This window comes from Petromyzon marinus, chromosome 4 (genome assembly GCF_048934315.1).
Source record: "Petromyzon marinus isolate PM22_M1 ecotype Great Lakes invasive population chromosome 4, UKy_Petmar_22M1.pri1.0, whole genome shotgun sequence".
Taxonomy (NCBI): domain Eukaryota; kingdom Metazoa; phylum Chordata; class Hyperoartia; order Petromyzontiformes; family Petromyzontidae; genus Petromyzon; species Petromyzon marinus.
Genome location: NC_133670.1, coordinates 9,163,514 through 9,187,442, shown reverse-complemented (window position 1 = coordinate 9,187,442; position 23,929 = coordinate 9,163,514). Strand labels below are relative to the sequence as shown.

At 42.1% G+C, this 23,929-nt stretch overlaps 1 protein-coding gene across 1 annotated transcript in view; it reads right to left on the bottom strand.

Moving 5' to 3' along the window:
• Window positions 1-10,199, bottom strand: part of LOC116938763 (integrin alpha-9-like) — a 41,352-nt gene extending 31,153 nt beyond the window's left edge. Inside the window, exons 1-11 of the mRNA XM_076055967.1 lie at window positions 9,490-10,199; window positions 8,550-8,659; window positions 7,084-7,193; window positions 5,878-5,998; window positions 4,832-4,908; window positions 4,464-4,590; window positions 4,165-4,250; window positions 3,336-3,398; window positions 2,580-2,717; window positions 1,807-1,915; window positions 1,615-1,709 (exon numbers count right to left, since the gene is read on the bottom strand). Coding sequence (XP_075912082.1) covers window positions 1,615-1,709; window positions 1,807-1,915; window positions 2,580-2,717; window positions 3,336-3,398; window positions 4,165-4,250; window positions 4,464-4,590; window positions 4,832-4,908; window positions 5,878-5,998; window positions 7,084-7,193; window positions 8,550-8,659; window positions 9,490-9,674 — 1,221 coding nt within the window. The 5' untranslated portion in view covers window positions 9,675-10,199. The remainder of the gene's footprint in view (window positions 1-1,614; window positions 1,710-1,806; window positions 1,916-2,579; window positions 2,718-3,335; window positions 3,399-4,164; window positions 4,251-4,463; window positions 4,591-4,831; window positions 4,909-5,877; window positions 5,999-7,083; window positions 7,194-8,549; window positions 8,660-9,489) is intronic.
• Window positions 10,200-23,929: the final 13,730 nt, after the last annotated feature.

The following is a 23,929-nucleotide window of genomic DNA, read 5'->3' as shown; positions in this document are numbered from 1 at the left end:
CTTAATAGGTGCTCACAAACACCTCTAATTGCTTTAACGAAACTATTGGTGGATATGTGGGTGCTCACTTTTGGGACTCGCCCCAAGTCTTGAAAGCTTAACAGGTTATCTTTGCCGTCACGTGTGTGTATGTGTGTGTGGGGGGAGTGGTTAGCATGCTGCGCTACAAACTCAGCGATCCGAGATAGATTCCCGCTCAAGACAAACATGGGTGACAATTGTACCTTATAGCGGTACCCCGGGGTACCAAATAATACAAAATGGCCAAGGCAATTAAATATTTTATTTCTTGGACACTATTTTTTCCAGGGGTGTACTTCACTCCGCGACTGGGGTACCAATCAATCCGAAATCAGTGCTACTCCGCGATGTCGAAACACAGCGAGGACGATTGCGCTGAAACCCTGAACGCTCGAACGCACCGTGGTGGTGGTGGTGGTGCTTCGTGAGCACAGCTCGTCGAGATGAGTCGATTGCCGCATCGCCGACCATCAACAGACTAAACATGACTGCACCACGGACATTATGCGAGAGCCGGGGTACTATTGGTACCCCGGGGTACCGCCATAAGGTTCAATTATCCAAAACGGTTATGGGCTTTTTCGAGGTCGACTCAGCCTCAAAGGAGTGCCTAGTGCGATATGTTAACATCGCCACTCGGAAGACAAAGGCGGCGGGTGCGGCGCTGGCCACCCACCGCCTAGTGTGCCTTCATAGGTGCTCGCTAACAGCACTTACTTTAACAGTCTATTAAAGGCTATATGGAGGATATTTGTATGGACATGGCGGTGTTGTGGTTAACACACTAAACTAAAATATATTCCAGCGATCTGGTTTAGATTTCCGTACATGCATACATCAATGGCAAGTGGTATTGAATCTTCCCTGAGTCAACACAGCCTTAAAGGAGTCGCCCACTCGGTGGAATATGTAAACATCGGCATTGGGGAAACAAAGTCGAAGTGGCAGAATGATGGCCAAACCACCTGATCCTCGTGTACCATAGCAGCCACGATAGGTGCGAGCTAACAGCACATGCCCCTATGGTTTACAAAGCAAAAGTAGAGTTCTTTCGGTAAAGTCAAGTAGGTGTAAATTAGGAAAACTTCAAATCTAGATTCAAAGTAGAGTTATTTTGCAATTATTAAAACTATAAACTATTTAATTTTACCAGGTAAGGCCCACTGAGCTGTATAGCTCCTTTTCAGAAGCGACCTGGCCACAAATTATAGCTCAACGAAGTGGTTCATCATGTGGATATTTATAGCAGCCAAATACTCTGTAAAAGCATGTTGAAAAATGTGGAGGGAAACCCAGAGGACCCGTACAAAAAAAAATCCACGTGACCACGGGGAGAACATGCAAACTCCAAATATACAGGCAGCAGGGCCGGGATCAAACCCACGAGCTGTTCACCAGGCGAGGCACTCATCATATCGCTACCATGGCACCTCTGTGTGTGTGTGTGTGCGGCTTAATAGGTGCTCGCTATCAGTATTTGCTTCCAAGTTTCTTCAACTAAATTGGAGATAAATGTCGTTGTGTGTGGTTGACTGAGTAGGTTGTGTGGTGGCAGAGTGGTAAACACATTGACACCCCAATTCCAACTGCTACCTGTGAAAAAGAGTGGGAAATTCCAGACGGCCCCCCATTGTAGATGTACACAGCACCACGCAGGTCATCTTCATGCGGAGCGCCAATCGCCACATCTGGTTCTCAAAAGAAAGAGGCGGACAAGTTTTCTTTTCTTTTTACAGGCAACGATGATGTTCCGATGTAGAGACGTCTGGCGGATTTGTCACTCACCTTCAAATCTATCATCATTTATATCGCCCAGGGCCACAATGACTTGTCCAAAGTGAGCGTTGTATGCATTGGCTCCGGAGAGAAGAGACTTCTGTTCTACCAAATTTCCCTGTGCCACGTAAGAAAACCAGTATCTTTATTTAGACTGGAGGAAGGCAATCGGACTGTCATACATTGTTAGAATCAATTAACGCAACGTTACTCACATACACAGCCAACAGTACGCTTTGCTCTTTCATAAACCAAGGGAATGTGAAAATCCCAATGCTGCATCACGGTTACGTTGCATCTGTACAGGACGTATCCCCACTGCGTCACAGTAACGTAACATTCAGCAGTGTTAATTTCTGATGGCACCATTGGAGCACCAGGTGGACATTCCATAGTTTGCATTACTTATCAACGGGGCGGGTACCGAACATCGATAATCGATCTCCCGGTCTCTTGAGCAACAACACAAGCCACGCCAAAGGCCCTCTGCAGGGCCAAACTGCTCCGGACGCATTTATCTGCCTTAACCACCCGAGTGTGAAATTGCAGCTGTTGCTCTTCTTCCACATCAGCCATACGAAAGAAATTACTTACACACCACACACACACACACATCAGCGAACACCAGTTGCACAGACATACGGGCAACAGTGGCCATACGTTCATGCGTAAACATAGCGAGGGTCAGTCGTGAAGACTGCAGCGGCTCGTGCTGCCTCCCTCTTCCCCGCTCGGTACAGCTGAAGCCCCGTCCCCACCCTCCCGTGACCAGCCTCGCACACCTGGCCGGCGTTCATGAACACATGCACCCTGCCCTCGTCGCGCGTCTCGCTGTGCTGCGGCGCCCCGACCAGTAGGTCCGCCAGGCCGTCGGCGTCCAGGTCCACGGCGCATGTGGCGGAGCCGAAGTACGAGCCGAGCTGCCGACGACAGCACAGAGACGCCCCACGGTCACCGGCTGCGCGACCGACGCAGAGGCGAGTTGCCGCCGCTCCGCTAACTCGATGGACTCTCTATTTTTGGGACCATTCATCACTGGCGGGGCGGCTGAATCGCGAGCGGAATGAAATGCATCGGTGCGAAGGATGCTCGGGTAAGTTGAGGAACGGCAAAAAGACGAGCGGACTTTTCCATCGGATTTTTTTTTTTGTAATGCATTTCATTCAGTGACTTTTGCCAAAGCAGGTGTGGGCCCACGTAGATACAATATTTACTTAATGAAGCGAGCAATTTGATGCTCGCATCTGCATAAATAATACACAACTGGCAGAATGTGTTTATGTGATTGTGAGTCCACTTGGATGCTGGATTTTGACACTGGCCATAAATTACACACTGTTGTCAGTAATATCACAGAGTTCTTAAACCTGTGCATTATTATTATTAGGCCACTTTGGAATTCGAACTGTGAACCCCATGCAAACTAAATTATTGCCAGCGTGCCGACGATCACATAGCTCTCCAACATCCTGCATACACCAAGGTTTATTCACAACGAGTACATGACTGTTAACGAATCATTACACTTACATACATACCTGTTTTCCCGAGGATTGCCATGTTATTTGCAGTTCACCCTCCACTAATGTCAGCAGGTACACCTGGTGTGCAATATAACACAAACGCTTTTTACCAAATTGCATGGCCGTAACGTACATTGCTATTTCCCGCTCATTTGGACAACCCAATGAATTCCAAAAAGTAAAGCCAACCATCAATAATCATCAATACAATGAAAATATGCAATGCAAAGCAACGACCAACAAATCACCAGACTCCAACTTGTATACAGCAAATCCTTGCCCATCGCCGGTTTTCCCATCGCGGATTTGACCATCCGCTTCAAATTTAGAACACTTTGCCGATCGCGCCCCAGTGGTTCGACCATTCGCGGTTGATCGCAAGATTCCTCTGCGCATCGTAACTGCACTGCTCGCGATAATGCTGCCGCGGAAGAATACGTGCCATCCGGTCTCCATCTTGTCTCCTAAGAGGGCCCAGCTCACGTACTGCCAACCTCCAAGTGAGGTTCTATGCACGATGTTTCTTCCTGTCGTGCACAATACTGTGCACGGATGTGTAAATCATTGTACACTACATTACGTTTTTTTTCTTCATTCTATACATTGACCGCTCAACCAAGCGTGGAGTGGTGGTCATCTCCAGTGGCAGTTCCGGGCTAGTGGTGGAAATTCCACATTCCCATGGCAGAGCCCAGTCTAAACATAGAATGATCACTGTTCCACGGTAAGCAGTTCCACGCGACTGCCTCTTTGTCACAGCGGCTGTTGAAAAGCTGCTGATTAAAGAGTTTCAGGGATCATAATTCTCATTCAATAACCCAGGGCCATGAATGTTGGTTCTTACTTTGCCCACGTTGTCTTGACGCGGAGCTCCAGCTATGACACCCAGGCTCGTTCGATTATAAAAAATCCCAGCTGATACCGAATAGCCTGCATGTTAAAAGTCAACACAACAAACAAACAAACAAAAAAAGTCAACACAACAATTTAGAATTATTTCAAACACGGTATTGGAATATACATTGCTTGGTGTTTAGGTAATTTGTCGTCAACGTAAAACGTTTTTCCATGTTGGGAGTGAATTGGTTGCCGTGTGTGGAGAGGCGTGCGGTGGATGCGTGACTGCGATGCGTTCGGACCCACCGAGGTAGCTGTCCTTCGTGACGACGGTGTCAGGGGTGGAGAAGTGCGTAAAGCCGGAGCTCACGTTGTGCAGCATCACAGTGCCTGCCCAGTTAAAGGATCCAGGACCGCCCAGCACCATGAAGTTCTACGACGACACGGTCCCACGAACGTTACAGCAACTGAATGTCAATTGAATACATCTGTGAAGTCAACTGATTGTTACGTCGCATAAAATAGATGTTTGTATTTGTTGCCAACTTTAACAAACACACAATTGCCTTATCTCATTTGGGGGGGAGGGGGGTGGTACCACCTCAGAATCAGAACATGGATTCATACTGGAGGAATTCGATTATCTATGAAGCTCTTTTTCAACAGATGTCCACCTGTGTGGCGGAGGAGGCAGCCATTCCAGCCTGGCAGGAGGCATGTTGCCGCATTTCATCGTGGGCGTCGACTGCACCTGCACGGAGGGTGAAACAATCACATTCACACCAGCACGGTCCTCATGACCACCTTGCTTTTAAGCTATAGAACCAATCTGGTCATAATTAAATATCACGTTTCAAACTCAAAGTGGTTTTCAGCTTAAATGAGTACTGGGAAATGCTCATATCCTGAACCAGTGATAGAAGGTGCACATCACAATAATGAACAAATTACATTATTATGACGGAGGCAAGTCAGAGTATAAGGCAACCACCGTGGCTGCCCGCAAAGTGATACAGATTTTATTTTAATAGAGGAGTCAAATCCACATTTTGAGTCGCAACCATCGAATTTGCAAGCCACATTGCTGTGACACATTGGCATCCAAGGATATGTATTGTGTTTAAAATAAACTAAAAGTCCAGTCCAGTTGTACCTTCTGGGACGAAGGAAAACACATTCTTCCCCCAAGTTTGGGATTTGCAGGGCCTGGCCACAGACATGATGCCACAGCAACTAGCACAGGCCATTAGCCAAGGCGACCTGATAAATTATGTTACGAACGCTTGCTTCGAACTGAACAAGTGTTAGTTCATGCACGTTCACTATCACTTGTGTGCTGATGAACTCGGAATTCGTTCCAAATAAGCTCCAAATCATAAACATCATATTTATAGCACATCATAAATTACTATATATTAGAGTTCAGAACAGCCAAAGGCGCACAGCTTTGTCGCAAGACCCTGTTACATTATCGCTGTGTTGCTTTCTGAAATGTCCGTGGGTAAGGTAACGAGCAATCGTACAACTGAAACAATCCCCAGTGCTGGACATATGAAATGTAGATTCATTATTTCATAAACCAAACTGCTCCATAGCCATTTTCCTCGCATGCCCTTGTGCTATTCCATTAATTGTGCTACACGGTGCATGCCTGCACACCCATGGAGCACTGGCAACCGTCACTCGCATTGCAGGGATATTGAACAATGCAGGCCTTTACCGATACTGCAGGGGCTGGTGTGAGTCACTGCATCGGGCTTCAGGTCAGGAGGAATGAGAAAACAGATGCCGTGAGGAAAGATGTCGTCTGGGTTTACGTTGGCCCGGCGATGGGCACAGGCCTGGGCACATTAACAACGAGCATGACGCATCAAGGTTAATAATACCGTTCAGAGAACTCGTAGCATTACGGTGCCTCTATGCATTGAACAAAACGTGTTTTTATTTTAAAACGCGTAACAGAGCTCAAAGGATCGCAGTCCCTCTATATGCATTATGATTTTATGTTAAAACAGTTATCAGAACTCATAGCATTATGGTACCGCTATGTATTGAGTGCGACGTGATCATGTGATATTTTTTAAAAGCCAGAATGTCATCAATATCAACAGAGCACTGGGCAATATTCATCTTTTAGCAGTCTTGAGTCAGCAGAGGAAATCCACATTCTTGTATTCAGGGGAAGTCCCTCTTTAGGACAACCACTTACTTATTTATTGACCCATAATAGATATAGGCTGAGTCAGCCCCCGACTGAAATGTGAACTCATAATCTGCTGCTTGTGAGATAACAGCTCTGCCACAGAAATATCTACGCTGAAGATTACATTATAACCATCATTTTGAGTTCTGCACCATGTAATGTGTTATCTGAGAACAATAAATTTAGAATGCAATATTAAACAATTTAATTTTGTGTGGCACGTAGATTTCAAGCAATGTAGTCCTAAAAATATATAAAAATGGTCCAGAAATATATAATCGATTAATGCAGATTCCACGGTCTGATAAAATATGATTTTCTTCCAAGACTCTCCTTAATAGATCTATTTTTGGATTTCCAACTTTGAAGAACATTTCCATTGCTCACTTGATTTTCACGGCTAGGTTCTGTGGGTGCAGGGAAGGGTGCAGAACAGCAGTACTACGGCCAACACCCAGTGACAATTATCCGAACCGGTCCTGGGCCTCGCCTAGGTCGACTCAGCCTCAAATGAGTACCTGATGCAGTGTGCAAATATTGCCACGAGGGAGACGAAGGGTGGCCGGGCGTGGTACTGGCCAACTACCCCCTCGTGTGCCATGCCAGCCTTGATAAGTGCTCGCTAAAAGCACTTGCCCCAACAGTCTGTTAAGGCTACACAGGGGGATCTTTGTCTCGGGGGGGGGCCTCAATGCTTGTGCGCACTGTTCATAAAGCGCTCACCATGACCTTGCTCTCACCACCACCAGCCTCCCTCGCCAGTGACACCCCCAGCCACTGGTCTGCACGCGTCTCCCGACATAAGGTCCCACACACATTTCCAGTCCGCTTATCTGTGGACATGCGGCAAATGCCATATCAAACCAAAAAAAAAAATCACTTTGCTGCATCTTAATGTGGATAATGACAACGAATTTTAAAAAAGCACATTTGACGTACAGTACACATAGGAAAGATGCCCCCATAGGGTAATGGTTGGCAATCCGGAGGTCGCCAGCTTGGTGTGATATCCCGGCGCGACAGTGGAAATAATGAGCGAGTTTTTGTTTTGTTAATCTACCCGCCTTAGGCGAGCGACAGGTCCGGTGTGGTGGGATCAAGTGTGGGTGATCACACCTCTTCCAATACGTCTGGTCACCATGGAAGAGTAGGCCAATGTACCCTATAAATATGTTGTCTGTAGTTTTTTCTAGTGGAGGCCTTTCTGCCAGCGGTGGGGTGAGCAAGCAATTGTAGGGGTGCACCTTTAAATATTGTGGGTTTACTCTCCAACACACCGGTGTGCTAAACTAGTCGCGAATTGGCATGTTTTGTTTACGTGACAAACCTTACTAATTAGCTGTGTCGGGTGGTGGCGGGTTTAACGACATATTTACACGATCTAACCCAACAAAAACCTCTATTATGGATAATATTGGTCACGAAAGCCTACGTATTAAGGCTTCTTTTAGAAGTCCGTCTCAGTTGAAGTGCCATATTCGCCGTGCTCATTGCACGATTACTATCGCTGTATTCTGCAAGGGTGCCTATATTTGGTCTCTGATATTTACGCATGTCTTGAATTGTAGCACATTTTAGACTCAATGGATGTGTTTTTCAGGGCATTCAAAACTATTTCCATTCTGTGTCTGTGTGATGTCATGACAAATTACATTGCTCATCTGCTCTTTACAACTTTGACTATGATTTAAATGGCTTCTCGTCACCGATGTGATAATTAACAGACTTAGTCTGATGGCAATTGTTGTGGAAAAAATATATATTTTACCACTTAGGCATCATAAAATTACATTTAGCGTATGAATGTGATCCACCAAAACTTCCTGATTTCAAAATTATGGAGTAAAGGCAAGTGTCACCAGACCCATAATCCCGCCTCGTACTTAGCTCCATTCTGCAAAAGAGATTTTGCTTATTTACCGATATTCAAGATCGTGAATCTTGAGCGAATTTGTACATCAAAAAAAACCTCCATCAGCCACTGCTCTGAATTTCGCTTTTTTTTACATGGTGAAAACATGGTGGATATTAAAAACACTCAAAAAACAATGCGGGTGGTTTTATTATCTGAGTGGTAAAAAGATGATTGACTGATCCCCCCCTCCTCACCCTACCCCATACATACATAAATATGCGTGAGCAGGTACTGTTAACGAGACGCACGCAAGCCAGCCAGGCAGTGAGCATACCTATGGGTAATTCGCTGCAGCTGTACCCTCCTGCGCCGTCCTCGTGGCATTTAAACACGGCGCCAGAGCGCTCAGCGCCTGACTGCGCTTGAGGAGCCCCAATCAACACCCTGGCACAAACAACGCAAGCCGTACAGATTTTCTCCGCTGGCGCCTAACGCAACACATGCGTGTGTGTGCATGCACGCGCATTAGCGTATGCATAAGTCAGTGGTGGAAATTGCAGTGCTGTATTTTTCTCTATTCCTTTATACGATGATAGAATCCTCATATTTATGAATATGTTGATGCATGGGTCACCATCTGGAGACAATTTCGTCCGCTCCGTGGTTTATTTCCCATGCCAGGTGTGGTTATGTAATCGGTAAACGAATTTAAATTGCATTTGTAGTTTACTCACTTTAAATTGTCATATACAGGAGTGACACATACAATATGTCGGTGATGTTAAGAAGACAGTTGTACGCATCTTAACCCTTTTATTTTTCAATCACGTATACAAATACCAATGCACGTTTCACTTACCATTGTGTGACATATATACACATGGTTTGCATATACAATACACTCACTTTTATTTTGATTTAAAAATTTCGTGACTGCAGGGATTTATATTCTTTATATTTTCTTGTTGTGGTTTTCACACCTGATGATGATTGCTTGTGTTGCAGTCGAAACGTCGTGAGAATTTTATTGTTTTATATTTTTAATATTTTATTGTTTCCCTTCTACGTGGTGACTTTACCGAAAGAACCAAGAATATGAATACACTCACTCATTGTGCACGATTCCAGTTTCCACACACACACACACAAACAAATATACAACTATTGAGCCGACAATACATTGCACACAACTCAGTAGCTACGTCTCCTGTTTATAAGTGCATTACTTAAATATAGTCGAGACACGCACAAGTCCAGAAAGAGCATGCACCTACCAAGTGTCATTCTCATAGGCATGCTGCAACACCGAGAATCCAAAGAAAGTGCCCTTGGCTCCCCGTATGGGAGCTGCGCCTGCCACGTCCAGGTTGTACGCCAGCGCACCACGCAGGGCAGTGCAGGTGACGTGAGCCAGCAGCAGCAGCAGGCGGCAGGCAAAGAGGCCAGCGGCACGGGGCATGGCACAGCAGCTGCCTGTGCTCGTGGTGCCGAATGAAACATGTGCTTTGCACAGGCGATGACTGTACGTAATCAATGATAATAATAATAAAATAATGAATAAGAGCAACTTTGTTAATTAATTATTATCATAACTTAGGGGTGAATCATGCGCTTTTCACACACACGCTATGACTATGTAATTAATAATTATACTAATTAATTAACATAAATTATGTATTATTATCCGAATTACGTGGTAGGGAAGCATACATGTATGTACCGTATGTTGAACTTCTTTCGCATCGTACGGAGGTGCGTGGGACAGCGGGTTTGTGATGCTTTTGCATGCCTTGATGTGTCCGAGTGCAGTAGCAAGGTTTGGGGATCTCTAGTAAACTTATGAATGATTATAATTTTAAAGAGAGACTGCACGCCTTTATACTCTATTAACACCCGCACGCCCCTACACGCGTCTCTTGTACAATATATGCTATTGTCTCAAAGTGCTCTCAGCCAGCTACAGGTCAGCCAGGTGAAATTGTGACTCGGTTTTTTTACGTTAAATTAATGTGAATTATCTGCCATATTATTCAAATACTACGGAAAGTGATATCAATTAGAGATGTCATTAATATTCTGTAAATATGAGCTACCAGCATTAGAAAAATGGACACTCACTTTTGTTGCATACAGGTTATACATTGTTCAAAGGAGCATAAGACCTTGGATGAACTGTTGAATATGCCGACAGTAATTGAAATAATGTCTAAATACACACTCAAGACAACACAGGGATGTGTAGAAATGGAGCGGTGTTATTGAAAAACCATTTACGCGAGAGGACATGGCATAGTTGTCAAAGATGTATGAAAGGAGAAGCATGTTTTCACAAAATTGTTCCCACAAATTGTGGTATTCTTGAGAAAGTGTGGCAGATGTGTCCACTATTGCACAAATATTCACAGTGTGACTGAAGCCCTGGATCACGCTTAGCCTGAACATTCGGTCACCTGTTGATGTGGTCTGCGGTCAGCAGTCGCGAGACAACTTCGTGTCACGTAGAATGTTCCACAGAAACTTAAATTGATGTTGACATTGCACAACACATCATTTTTAGTCACTGAAAATGAGCATGGTTAATAGTTGTATGATACAGCTGTACTGAATATATTGTTTAATGTATTAGTTTTATTTGCGTAACAATTACATTAATTCAGTATCTTGTATTGCACTGTGCCAATATAAGTCCTGAATATGATCATAAACGTCAGTGAATATTTGGAACTTTGGAGATAACTCTGCAAGTGAAGTGAAAAACAATCCACAACATAAACAATATCAAAAGGATGTTTTATTTTTGCAATTTCATGTTGAAAATATCTGATTTCAGTTACAAAACAAAAAAATTACATCAATATAATTTTCATTGTGCAATGCTGTATACAAATTGTACAATGTTATTTTTACTTACGTCACAATTTGAAATTATCGTTTAAAATGTAGGCACAACCATTTTAAAGTTATGGTCAAGACCTTGACTTAGTTGACTTAGTTGGTCGTGGGTTCGATTCCGACCCTGACGCCTGTATATTTTGAGTTTACATGTTCTCCCCGTGATCGCGTAGATTTTTATCCGGGTCCTCCGGTTTTTCCTACCACATTTAGAATCAACATTCGTTTAGAGTATTTGGTTGCTAATCATTTCAACATGACAAGCCACTTCGTTGAGCTACCATTTGTGGCCTGGTCGCTTCTGAAAAAGAAGCTAATAGCTCAGTGGGCCTTACCTTTTCAAATTAAAAGTTGAAGTTGACAAAAAACGTACTGTCATCATGGTTTATCCACTGTTGCAATAAGTCAGCACATGTGTTATCTTAGTTACAATTGAAGTCGTTAAAGCTATTAAATATATGACATTGTGTATACCTAAACGCACGTGAGGATGTTTATTAGGCAATACACATTTATTCAGGTGGGATTAATTTGAAATTGTTACCGATGACAGATTTCCATAAGAATACGAAACATTTTGTATATTTAATTGTTCTATCATGCAATTCAGTACTTAACATTGGAAAATTCCAAATCAGTATCACTGATTTAGAATATTCAACAATTCATTATATACATATATACTGGAGCCCAACGTGATTTTAATTGTACATTTTTTTAGCAATGCAAAAAGCATTGGGGTATTTACTGAAACTTGGCTGAACACACTGTGATGGAATACACCGCAGCAAAATATTTTCTCCACTTACAAGAACTCACTCGCCACGATGACGGTCATAATTGCTCGAGCTTGTTTAAAATGTACATGCTTGCGTTATTTATTTACTTGGAAGCCAGCTCCTTTCGTGCGTCGGGGGCTGTCACAAGTGTTTGCCGTGGCTTTTCTTGCACGGCGCTTAAATAAATCTGCCACCCTACGAAAATTCATGCTGCGAGTAAGTGCTGTGGCATTACGCAAGGGGAGACGCTGTGACAGATGGTGGGGTGGGGTGTGGTGTTTGCCTGTGCCAGAGTTACGTGCTTGCTGGGGGGGGGGGGGCACCGCACCAATTCCCACTCACGTTCTCATTTTTAAAGTCACCTCTGCCCTCCCCGGAGCTGTAAGGTATATACGGGGTGTGCCGGTGCGCAGCTAATGCATATGCATAGTATATATCCTGATTAGCACTGAATATTAAATACATTTTTTTATACGCTATTAGAATTAAAGCAACATGTCTCATAAAAGTAAAGCATTAGGCATTCCGTATTTGATGTAGGGAGAGAGAGAAGGAGCACACATATATTTGGTACATTCAATAATATGATTCCGCTTTTTCAGGTAAGGAACCCTATAGGTTTTAGTGTATACTTTTTCAACACTTGTTATGGTTTTTAATTTTTTTTATGTACCATTGTTTGAAGAAAAGAAAAGAACACTTTTGTTTTTTTATTTTTTTATGTACCATTATTTGAAGAAAAGAAAAAAAGGCACTTTAATGTTCTCCCTAAAATGCAAGGATTGCAGTAGGTGTTTTATTACATGTATCACCGTTTTTATAAAACCTTGTGGTTGCCTTAAAAAATTGAGAACTCTGTATCAGTTGCAAATGTAAATGAAGATCATGCACCCGTTATCACTTTTGTTGCTACTAAAATAGCCCAAATATTACAGCTTCCGTCCCACGAGGGGCAAAAGGCTAGTAAGAAAATATTTGATCTCCACTTTTGGATATACATTTGTTTAATGGCAATTAGGGATTTTTTTGCTAAGTAAATTATTTGTAATGTGTAAACTATTACATAATCCAACTAAAATGAAAACTGCGTCATTTAAAGTTCATATATTGAGACATTGAGATTTGTGTTTTTGACAAGAAGTTATAACATATCACCTCAGTGACTTGTCCTTGCACTGTTGACAATATAATTAATCCTTGTCTACAAAATATATGCACACTATTCTTGTTGGCAAAATTCTGACACTGTTCTGGACGGAACACTCGCCCACTGCATTGGCATTTTTGCTGCATTGACATTGTTGCTACATTGACATTGTTGCTACATTGACATTATTGCTGCATTGACATTGTTGCTACATTGACATTGTTGCTACATTGACATTGTTGCTACATTGACATTGTTGCTGCATTGACATTGTTGCTGCATTGACATTGTTGCTACATTGGCATTGTTGCTACATTGACATTGTTGCTGCATTGACATTGTTGCTGCATTGGCATTGTTGCTACATTGACATTGTTGCTGCATTGACATTGTTGCTACATTGGCATTGTTGCTACATTGACATTGTTGCTGCATTGGCATTGTTGCTACATTGGCATTGTTACTACATTGACATTGTTGCTGCATTGGCATTGTTGCTCCATTGACATTGTTGCTGCATTGGCATTGTTGCTGCATTGGCATTGTTGCTGCATTGGCATTGTTGCTGCATTGACATTGTTGCTGCATTGACATTGTTGCTGCATTGGCATTGTTGCTACATTGACATTGTTGCTACATTGACATTATTGCTGCATTGACATTGTTGCTACATTGACATTGTTGCTACATTGACATTGTTGCTACATTGACATTGTTGCTGCATTGACATTGTTGCTGCATTGACATTGTTGCTACATTGGCATTGTTGCTACATTGACATTGTTGCTGCATTGACATTGTTGTTGCATTGGCATTGTTGCTACATTGACATTGTTGCTGCATTGACATTGTTGCTACATTGGCATTGTTGCTACATTGACATTGTTGCTGCATTGGCATTGTTGCTACATTGGCATTGTTACTACATTGACATTGTTGCTGCATTGGCATTGTTGCTCCATTGACATTGTTGCTGCATTGGCATTGTTGCTGCATTGGCATTGTTGCTGCATTGGCATTGTTGCTGCATTGGCATTGTTGCTGCATTGGCATTGTTGCTGCATTGGTATTGCTGCTGCATTGACATTGTTGCTGCATTGACATTGTTGCTGCATTGGCATTGTTGCTGCATTGACATTGTTGCTGCATTGACATTGTTGCTACATTGGCATTGTTGCTGCATTGGCATTGTTGCTGCATTGGCATTGCTGCTGCATTGACATTGTTGCTGCATTGACATTGTTGCTGCATTGACATTGTTGCTGCATTGGCATTGTTGCTGCATTGACATTGTTGCTGCATTGACATTGTTGCTACATTGGCACTCGTACACCGCCCATGCTGCTGGTGCTATTGATACACTTGGACTAGGCCCCCATCCCCAAACCTTTCTAAACAGTTTGCCTTTAGAGGCTGACTCCTTTGCCTGATGACGACCGCTTGTGTTGCGATCGAAACGTCTTGATTTGTTTTTTTTATTTCTAACTACGTGACTGACTTTACCGAAAGAGCCAAATGGTATGGATTCCTGCAATCACGAAAGCTTCAAATCAAGATTCACGTCACGTTAGATTGATTTAAAGACAGCATTGCTTGACAAAAATTATGCCTCCGAAAAATTATGCACCGGAATAGTGAACGGATGTTGCGCCAGTGAGTTCTTCATGTTTGCCGGCAAACATGAAGAACTCACAATCATTATGTGAGCCCAAGCGCTGCCAGCGGGTCCCCTTTTTCGAGAGGGTGTCGCCCCGACGTGTGACTGCGTCCGTGACCTGTGCCCTACTCGCGGTTGTGTGTTTGTTTGTTGTGTTCTTGATCGATAAAATAAATAACGTGAAATAAAACAAAATACGGATATACCTCAGATTCACGGTAACAAGTGCGGAGCTCGTCAATGTTTTTTTTTAATGAAACAGCGTTTGTCTAAATAGTGCAAGGATTCTATCATGGAATAACTTTCTGATGTTTACTTCACATTTGCTATGCATGCTTGCCTGGACCTAATTTGTAGTCTGTCTTTGACTGACATGACACCTTGTCTCATTGGGTGTATGTACCCTATCTGCAGTGCACTCGGTCGTATCTCTGTGTACACATCAGATGCCTGCAATTAAAGTGGATGAATCTATCTAGACAGGGAACTGCATTTTAAATGTTCATCCCAATGTCACACTAATGACTCTCAACTAACATGAAACAGAAAATAAACACCTTTAAATGTACTCTTTTTAAAGTGTCGAGGTGTGCCACAGAGAAGGGCCATTGCCTGAAACATCGCCTATTATATATTGTCCTTTGAAGGCCACAGTGTCATTGACACATGTGTAGGGTTTATTTTGGTAAAATTTGCCAATGCAGCGTCATTACCACAAGATAACTTAATTGTGAAAAAAAGCCAATCACGAGCACCAATGAAAAACAACATACATAGTGAGTCAATGGCTGCCAAACAATGGGATATCCACGATGCAATGTTTAAAAGAAGAGGTGCAGCAGTAATGGCTCACTGCCCAAAGAGGAGTTAATGCTCCTGCTGAGCCTGTGTCGGAGCTGTGAACCAGGACCGCGATGATCCAAGGCTTGAATCTCAGGCTCCCGTTTAAGAAAGAAAAAAACAATATTGTATGCAAAGTGAGTTGGACGTCCTCAGCTTGGCTATTTGTTATACTGTACTAAATTCGGTCAAGCCCAGCTCTGACAGCATCATACGGTATGACATGTACTGAATAATCCGTTCATATGCACAACTGAAATAATAACTGTGCTGTTGTTATGACGGACAAGAAAGCTAAAGCAATACTTTTAACGCTCCCTCTAACATCACTGGAGGAGGCCCCAAGTACATTGCTCTGTAGTCGATGATTAGCTAACGAGTGAAAAATACAGGAGTTTATATATACTGTATTTCAAAAGCACAGGATACAAATGACATGGCGACATTATGGTAAACCTTTGTACAGCTGTAGATTGGAAATAATGAGGATACATTTTAATGCTGATGATTTCAATTTGATGTTTGATTTGTAAAAAAATGATTACATTGGCAGCTTTCTTGCATACTGGAATGAACCCTAATACAGAAATGTAAATAACCAGCAGGAAATAACTAAGCACCTCCACACATATACGAGTGTCCTTCAGGTGATGAAAGGGTAGCAAGAATTTAATTTTGGGAAAAAAGGACAGTTTGGATAGGTCTTTAATTCGAGAGTGGAGAGATCATAACTGACAATGATGATGAACGATGATGATGATGATAAGGCTGGCCAGTGTGATGGTTTGTGCACGTACAGTCTAATGAAGCAGAGGTAATGTATCGCAATGCATTTTTAATGCCATTTGCAGTGAAATATATTTCCTTCTACTTGTTTTTCACAGCTTTGCAGTTGACCGACTTGACCTGTCTGGCCACGAGGTCTGGCGGCTGTTGTTTTCGGTGTGGTTTTGACCTCTGTTTTTTTTTGTTTGAGGCTGGCAAAGCAGGCGGTTTCTCCGGTTCACCCAGTATAATCCCCTCGCCACACATTATCAGCCAAACATTTGGCCACTTGTTGGTACAGATCGAGCTGATGGTCCGATGATGAATAAAATAAGTAATTGACCATTTTTATTCCGATGGACATGAATAAATAAACTTTAATACAAGTGTCGAAACTCCCTTTGATATCTTATTTCAAACCATTTTTGGCTTACAAAATTGTAACCGATGAATTTACTGCATTGCGAATAATATAATTAATGTATATATGTTGTTTTTATCAAATATCAGTTTCACACGTAGGCTTTCGTGACCAATATCATCCATAATACAGCTGTTTTTGGGTCAGATCGCGTAAATATATAAATGTGTCGTTAAACTTGCCAACACCTGACAGCCAATTAGTAAGGTTTTCCACGTAAACAGAACATGCCAATTCGTTACTAGTACAGCACACCGGTTTGTTGGAGAGCAATGCCACAACATTTACATTTGTACTCAGATTGTAAATGGTGTGGCTTTGCTCTCCAACACACCGGTAGTGCTCTACTAGTAACGCATTGGCATGTACCTGTTAACGTGACAACCCTTACTAATTGGCTGTGTCGGGTGGTGGCGGGTTTAACGACACATTTCTATATTTACGCAATCAAACCCAAAACAAACTTTATTGCATATCAGTTTGTACATGCAATGCAAATGACCACATCACCTGTAACACCACAACGTATTGAATCGTGTAAGCTCAACAGGACGGGGATGGATAGTGCTTGGGTGACCTCCATGCATTAAAACAGGTGTTGCTGAGGAGCGACTTTGTGGGCAACCATGCAATGGTAGTGCGGTAAAACCGAGCAATGAAACAGCAGGCGGATATCGCAATTTCTCAAAATTAGGAATTTGAGAACCCACGTTTCATGGATTGACAATGTACATATATATTGAGTTACATGTATGCATTTCAGGTTTGAACCTCCGATTAGCACGGTTGGCTACGTACGGTGCGAAAGAAGTTCAACATACGTAGAACATACGTGAAACAATATTCAATGTGAGTTCCTTTAACATTAATAACGTGATGTTTAATATTGCTTTTGATTTGGCTTAGAAGGTAATGAATACCAATTCATTCCAAAACTCCATGCTGCAGTATAATCCATATAGCTTCATTAAACAAATATAAGTATTTTATCTTAATGGTGTATTACATTGTATTTACTCTCATCTACCACACCCCTTTCTTATCTCATCCAGCCAGCCTCCGGCCCACACAGAAGTTGTGGTAGAAACTACATTCCCTGTAAAAAAAAAAAACCAAACCAAGGTGCTCCTGAGTGCGGCAGCAGAGACAAAGATCCCCCGTATAGCCTGAACAGACTGTAGGGGCAAGTGCTGTTAGCAAGCATCTATAGAGGCCGGCGCGACACACGTGGGGGTGGGTGACGAGCACCACGCCCGGCCGCCTTTGTCTCCCTATTGGCGGTGTTTACACACCACACCAGGTACTCAGTTGAGGCTGAGTCGATCTAGGGGAGGCTAACGAAACCGGTTCAGATAACCGTCACTGGTGTTGTCCGTGAGTGGGAATCGAAATCGGGCCGCTGGGTTCATAGCGCAGCGCGCTAACCACTACACTCCGGCTCCCCCATGCTCCAGAGTGAGGTTGCAGGGAGAGTCCACAAGCGTAAGGAACAAACGCATATTTAAAACTTAGGCATTCTTTCACGGCCAATATTATTCTGTCACCTGCCGATCATGCTGGTTATAACTAACCAGCGAAGCGTTGTACCCAATTGTTAATTTTGTGGATTGCTCTGCAACGTTACCGTTGGTGTGCTGAAGCAGTAATAAATTGGTACGTTTGTTCACGTGATAACTTTATTAATTGGCTGTGTCGGGTGCGGGGGGGTGTACGACACACAATTTTAAGACCCAAACAAAACGCAAGCTAGAGACATCCTATAAACTATTTAGTAACTCAAGTGTGCTTGGACAGGATGCATCACTAGAATGGGCGATGACTGGTGTCCAGACCGAGGGTGGAGTGGAAGACAAACCAAGATAATGTGCCCGACAGTACACCACATCGTGGAGATGGAGTGATGAAATCAGCATGTGTGCAGGTGCTAGTTGAATTGATGCATTGTGTGAGCGTGAGAGATGTTGACAGATTTGGGGAGGCCTTCATCCAGCAGTGGATGGGACATGGCTAATGATGATAATGAAGTGTGTCATATACAAATACATCCGATTGAAAGTTTTCAGACGGTCTGAACTGTTTCGCTTCTCCCGTAAAGAGAATGAAAATAATGAAAGTGTGTTTGTTGGGTGTTTTACAAAAGATGGATAGAATACTGTATTGCTACAGTGAGGGAAAAAAGTATTTGATCCCCTGCTGATTTTGTACGTTTGCCCACTGACAAAGAAATGATCAGTCTATAATTTTAATGGTAGGTTGATTTGAACAGTGAGAGACAGAATAACAACCAAAAAATCCAGAAAAACGCATGTCAAAAATGTTATAAATTGATTTGCATTTGAATGAGGGAAATAAGTATTTGACCCCTCTGAAAAACATGACCTAGTACTTGGTGGCAAAACCCTTGTTTCGATTTAAAGCTTTCGTGACTGCAATGATTCATCTTCTTTGGTTCTTTCGGTAAAGTCACGTAGAATGAGAATAAAATAATAAATTGATAAAATAAAATATTTTAAAAAAATTAATGTGTTATTTTATTTTATCAATTTATTATTTTATTCTCATTCTACGTGACTTTACCGAAAGAACCAAAGAAGAAAAACCCTTGTTGGCAATCACAGAGGTCAGACGTTTCTTGTAGTTGGCCACCAGGTTTGCACACGTCTCAGGAGGGATTTTGTCCCACTCCTCTTTGCAGATCTTCTCCAAGTCATTAAGGTTTCGAGGCTGACGTTTGGCAACTCGAACCTTCAGCTCCCTCCCCATATTTTCTATGGGATTAAGGTCTGGAGACTGGCTAGGCCACTCCAGGACCTTAATGTGCTTTTTCTTGAGCCATTCCATTGTTGCTTTGGCCGTGTGTTTTGGGTCATTGTCATGCTGGAATACCCATCTACGACCCATTTTCAATGTCCTGGCTTAGGGAAGGAGGTTCTCACCCAAGTTTGACGGTACATGGCCCCGTCCATCGTCCCTTTGATGCGGTGAAGTTGTCCTGTCCCCTTAGCAGAAAAACACCCCCAAAGCATAATGTTTCCACCTCCATGTTTGACGGTGGGGATGGTGTTCTTGGGTCATAGGCAGCATTCCTTCCCCTCCAAACACGGCGAGTTGAGTTGATGCCAAAGAGCTCCATTTTGGTCTCATCTGACCACAACACTTTCACCCAGTTGTCCTCTGAATCATTCAGATATTCATTGGCAAACTTCAGATGGGCATGTATGTGCTTTCTTGAGCAGGGGGACCTTGCGGGCGCTGCAGGATTTCAGTCCTTCACGGCGTAGTGTGTTACCATTTGTTTTATTGGTGACTATGGTCCCAGCTGCCTTGAGATCATTGACAAGATCCTCCCCTGTAGTTCTGGGCTGATTCCTCATCGTTCTCATGATCATTGCAACTCCACGAGGTGAGATCTTGCATGGAGCCCCAGGCTGAGTAAGATTGACAGTTTTTTTGTGTTTCTTCCATTTGCGAATAATCGCACCAACTGTTGTCACCTTCTCACCAAGCTGCTTGGCAATGGTCTTGTAGCCCATTCCAGCCTTGTGTAGCTCTACAATCTTGTCCCTGACATCCTTGGAGAGCTCTTTGGTCTTGGCCATGGTGGAGAGTTTGGAATCTGATTGATTGCTTCTGTGGACAGGTGCCTTTATACAGGTAACAAGCTGAGATTAGGAGCACTCCCTTTAAGAGTGTGCTCCTAATCTCAACTCGTTACCTGTATAAAAGACACCTGGGAGCCAGGAATCTTTCTGATTGAGAGGGGGTCAAACACTTATTTCCCTCATTAAAATGCAAATCATATATATAACATTTTTGACATGCGTTTTTCTGAATTTTGTTGTTGTTATTCTGTCTTTCACTGTTCAAATAAACCTACCATTAAAATTATATTCTGATCATTTCTTTGTCAGTGGGCAAACGTACAAAATCAGCAGGGGATTAAATACTTTTTTCCCTCACTGTAACAGATGTGAAATGGAAACGACAAGTCAACCTTCAACATTAATATCCCGTCATATCTCACTGGAAAACCACTGCCACGGTTTTGGCTATGGGTCAAATGCATATGAACAAATTGTGAATCATAGATGTTAACGTTCATTACGCGTTGATATTTCATAGCTTGACACACATAAAAACAATAAACTCCACTCGAAAGAGGAAGGTCCTGCACTTCAACTTTTGTGATATTTTATATTTAAGTAAGTCTTATTTTTTTACGTATGTATAGTGTCACTGATAAGTGACCAACATACTGTTATGATCTTTAATACTTTGCAGAGCGCCGATATTGCAGTGAAGTCAATTAAGATATAGGGACAGCTCTTTATCCGCAAAATTTTCGCAAATTGGATTACCTGATTTGTGAATTACTAAAAGTTGTATGGATTGATTCAGGGTTGCAGTCAACAGGATTCACATAAAATAGGGTCAAAGAAAACGAGTAGAGACTTCATTGTGTACAATCGAATTTGTGGCCAACAGTGGTTACATCCATGCTATTACTATCCACGTTATTCCTATTCGCAAAATCGCAGATAATAGGAAAGGTTGAGCCGCAATACATAGCATTTATACTGCACTATATGTAATGTACGTATGAATTAATTTCAATGAACACAGTAAAATGAGAACAGTTATATTTTCACCATTTCAGTGGAAATTAACGCAGAAACTTATAAAAACTAATTTTGATTTAAAGCTTTCGTGACTGCAGCGATTCATATTCTTGGTTCATTTAATAATAATAATCTTTTAATAATCTTTTAATAAAAATATTATTTTATTGTTTCCCTTCTACGTGACTTTACTGAATCAGAGACTAAACACTGAAATAACCACGTAGAAGGGAAACAATAAAATAATAAAAAAATATGATGTTATTGTTTCCCTTCTACGTGACTTTACCGAAAGAGCCAAGAATTATAAAAACAACTTAACAAAGAAAGCTGTGAAGTTGTTCTCAAGATAAATACGAGACAAAAAGTCACGTACATTAACTTTGCTAAACGAAAATAACAAAAACATTGTGGGAGACAACTGGAACAGACAGCCGAACATGTATACTCAGGGCAATTATTATTGAAGGCGGACCAGGATCAAAATTATTTTAAAAAGAGGCGAACGAGAGACGGATGGAGAAATAAACACAAATGTGTTAAAGGGGAAAAAATGCATTCCAGTCAGCACACATTACCTACCGTGATATCCATCAGAAACATTTAAGTTGACAATGAAACTGGAACAATAGATAGAAGAAAATACGCAAAGCAGCAAGGAGCGGTACATTCCTTTAATTGCACCGATAAGCTTTACGAGAAAACAGATGAATCAGAGAATAAACACACACACTGGAGACGTCTCATTTACTGTTGAGTAGAGTAGGTGGGTTTAGGCAGGGCACCTTCTGGAGAGAATGGATGATAACGAAGTGACAGCCAAAGGCGTGACAACGCCCTGGAAGACGTCTGCCCCGCGGATATGTAGTAGTGAGATCAACTTTTGTGTAGGGCCCGAGACGGACTGCGCACCGTGTGAGATAATGATGCCAGCAGTGGCTAGAACATGTCTGATGATGATGATCATATAGTTTTTTTTTTACTTTGTTGTGGCTAGAATATAGTTTGTTGTGGCTAGAACATGTCTGACAATTTTTGATTTAAAGCTTTCGTGACTGCAGTAATTCATATTCTTAGTCCTTTCGGTAAAGTCACGTTGAAGGGAAACAATAAAATAATAAAATATATAACAATATATAACAAAAGATATATAACAATACATATTTTATTATTTTATTGTTTCCCTTCAACGTGACTTTACCGAAAGAACTAAGAATATGTCTGACAATGCTTATGTGATTGTACATGTGCATTTTTTGTTTAGTTAGCCGTGGCTAGAACATGTCTGATGATGATGATAATTATATGATTGTACATATTTTAGTTGTTTTCATTCCCCCGCAACTTCGATGAGCACGGTTGGCTACATACGGTGCGAAAGAAGGTCAGCATACATACGTGTCGTGATAAGTAGTGCAATATCGTAATGGTGTATCTACATGTATCTTAAAATTCCTAAGTTGTAGCTCTGCAAACTTGCCATCGTCTACCGAGTGATGCTCACTGCTTGTGGAAATTACGTATGCCAAATCTTCCCTCTAGTGGTGCAGCTTAAGAGTGCATTTTAATCAGGATGGTGCGCAGTCTTGCCTCCTTTCAATATCCAGTGTATTCAGTACAATCCCGTACAAAAATGAGGTTTTACATTACTGCGTCTCTTCACGAATCCAGATTATAATTTTTCAGATGAACCTCAATTAAGGGGAACTAGTTTTTTAGTACGTATGTTGAACTTATTTCGTATTATAAGCAACACAACGTGCTAATCGGTGAAAAAAAACGTACTGTATTGTTTACGAACGTAATTAACCAAAAATGTAATATATTTATTTGATTTATGAAAACAACAAAAATGTAATCTCTGCAGGTGACCTGAAAAATATGCATTGAATGTTAACACCATCAACGTGTGTACCACAACTACTGTGCTGTATATAAATATTCAGTTTAACACGTAGGATTAATGTATATAAATATTGTTTGTTATTTTACCAAGAAGAGCCTCAACGGAGTTATATTATTCATTTTGGGAGCTCTCCACTTGTGATGTTTAGCAAATTCCGATCGGAGCATGAGGAAAGCATTCCGAATCGTCTGGAGAATACCAAGGCAAGAAGGCGAGAACATTCAAAATCAACACCCGAGCTGCAAAAGAATCAAAAGGTGTACTCACCCCTACATCATCTCATTGCCCTAAACATGGGTACCTTATCAACCTAGAGCATCTGAATGATCCACCAACAATGTCTCCATAGACCATGCAGACCATATGATCCCCATCCAGGAATAATTGCATATAGAGGAAGCCGTGAGTGGATCCACATTGTGTATAAGATGTTCTGGTGCTATTGTGTTGAATTTTATTATAGTGCATTGCGCCGTGGTGATATACCTCGGCCGACCGAGAAATATAAAGTGGTTTTGGCCTGGCGAAATGTTGGCAACCCTGAACGTGGACAGACGCTGAATGTGTCATCTGGTGGGCGGCATTTGTGATACCCGTTTTCTCTGGGCGCAGCACAGAGGGCATGCGCTGCATGCATTTGGGCCAGGGTAGGCGCCAAACAGGGGAGGTGCTGCACGTGGCACATAAC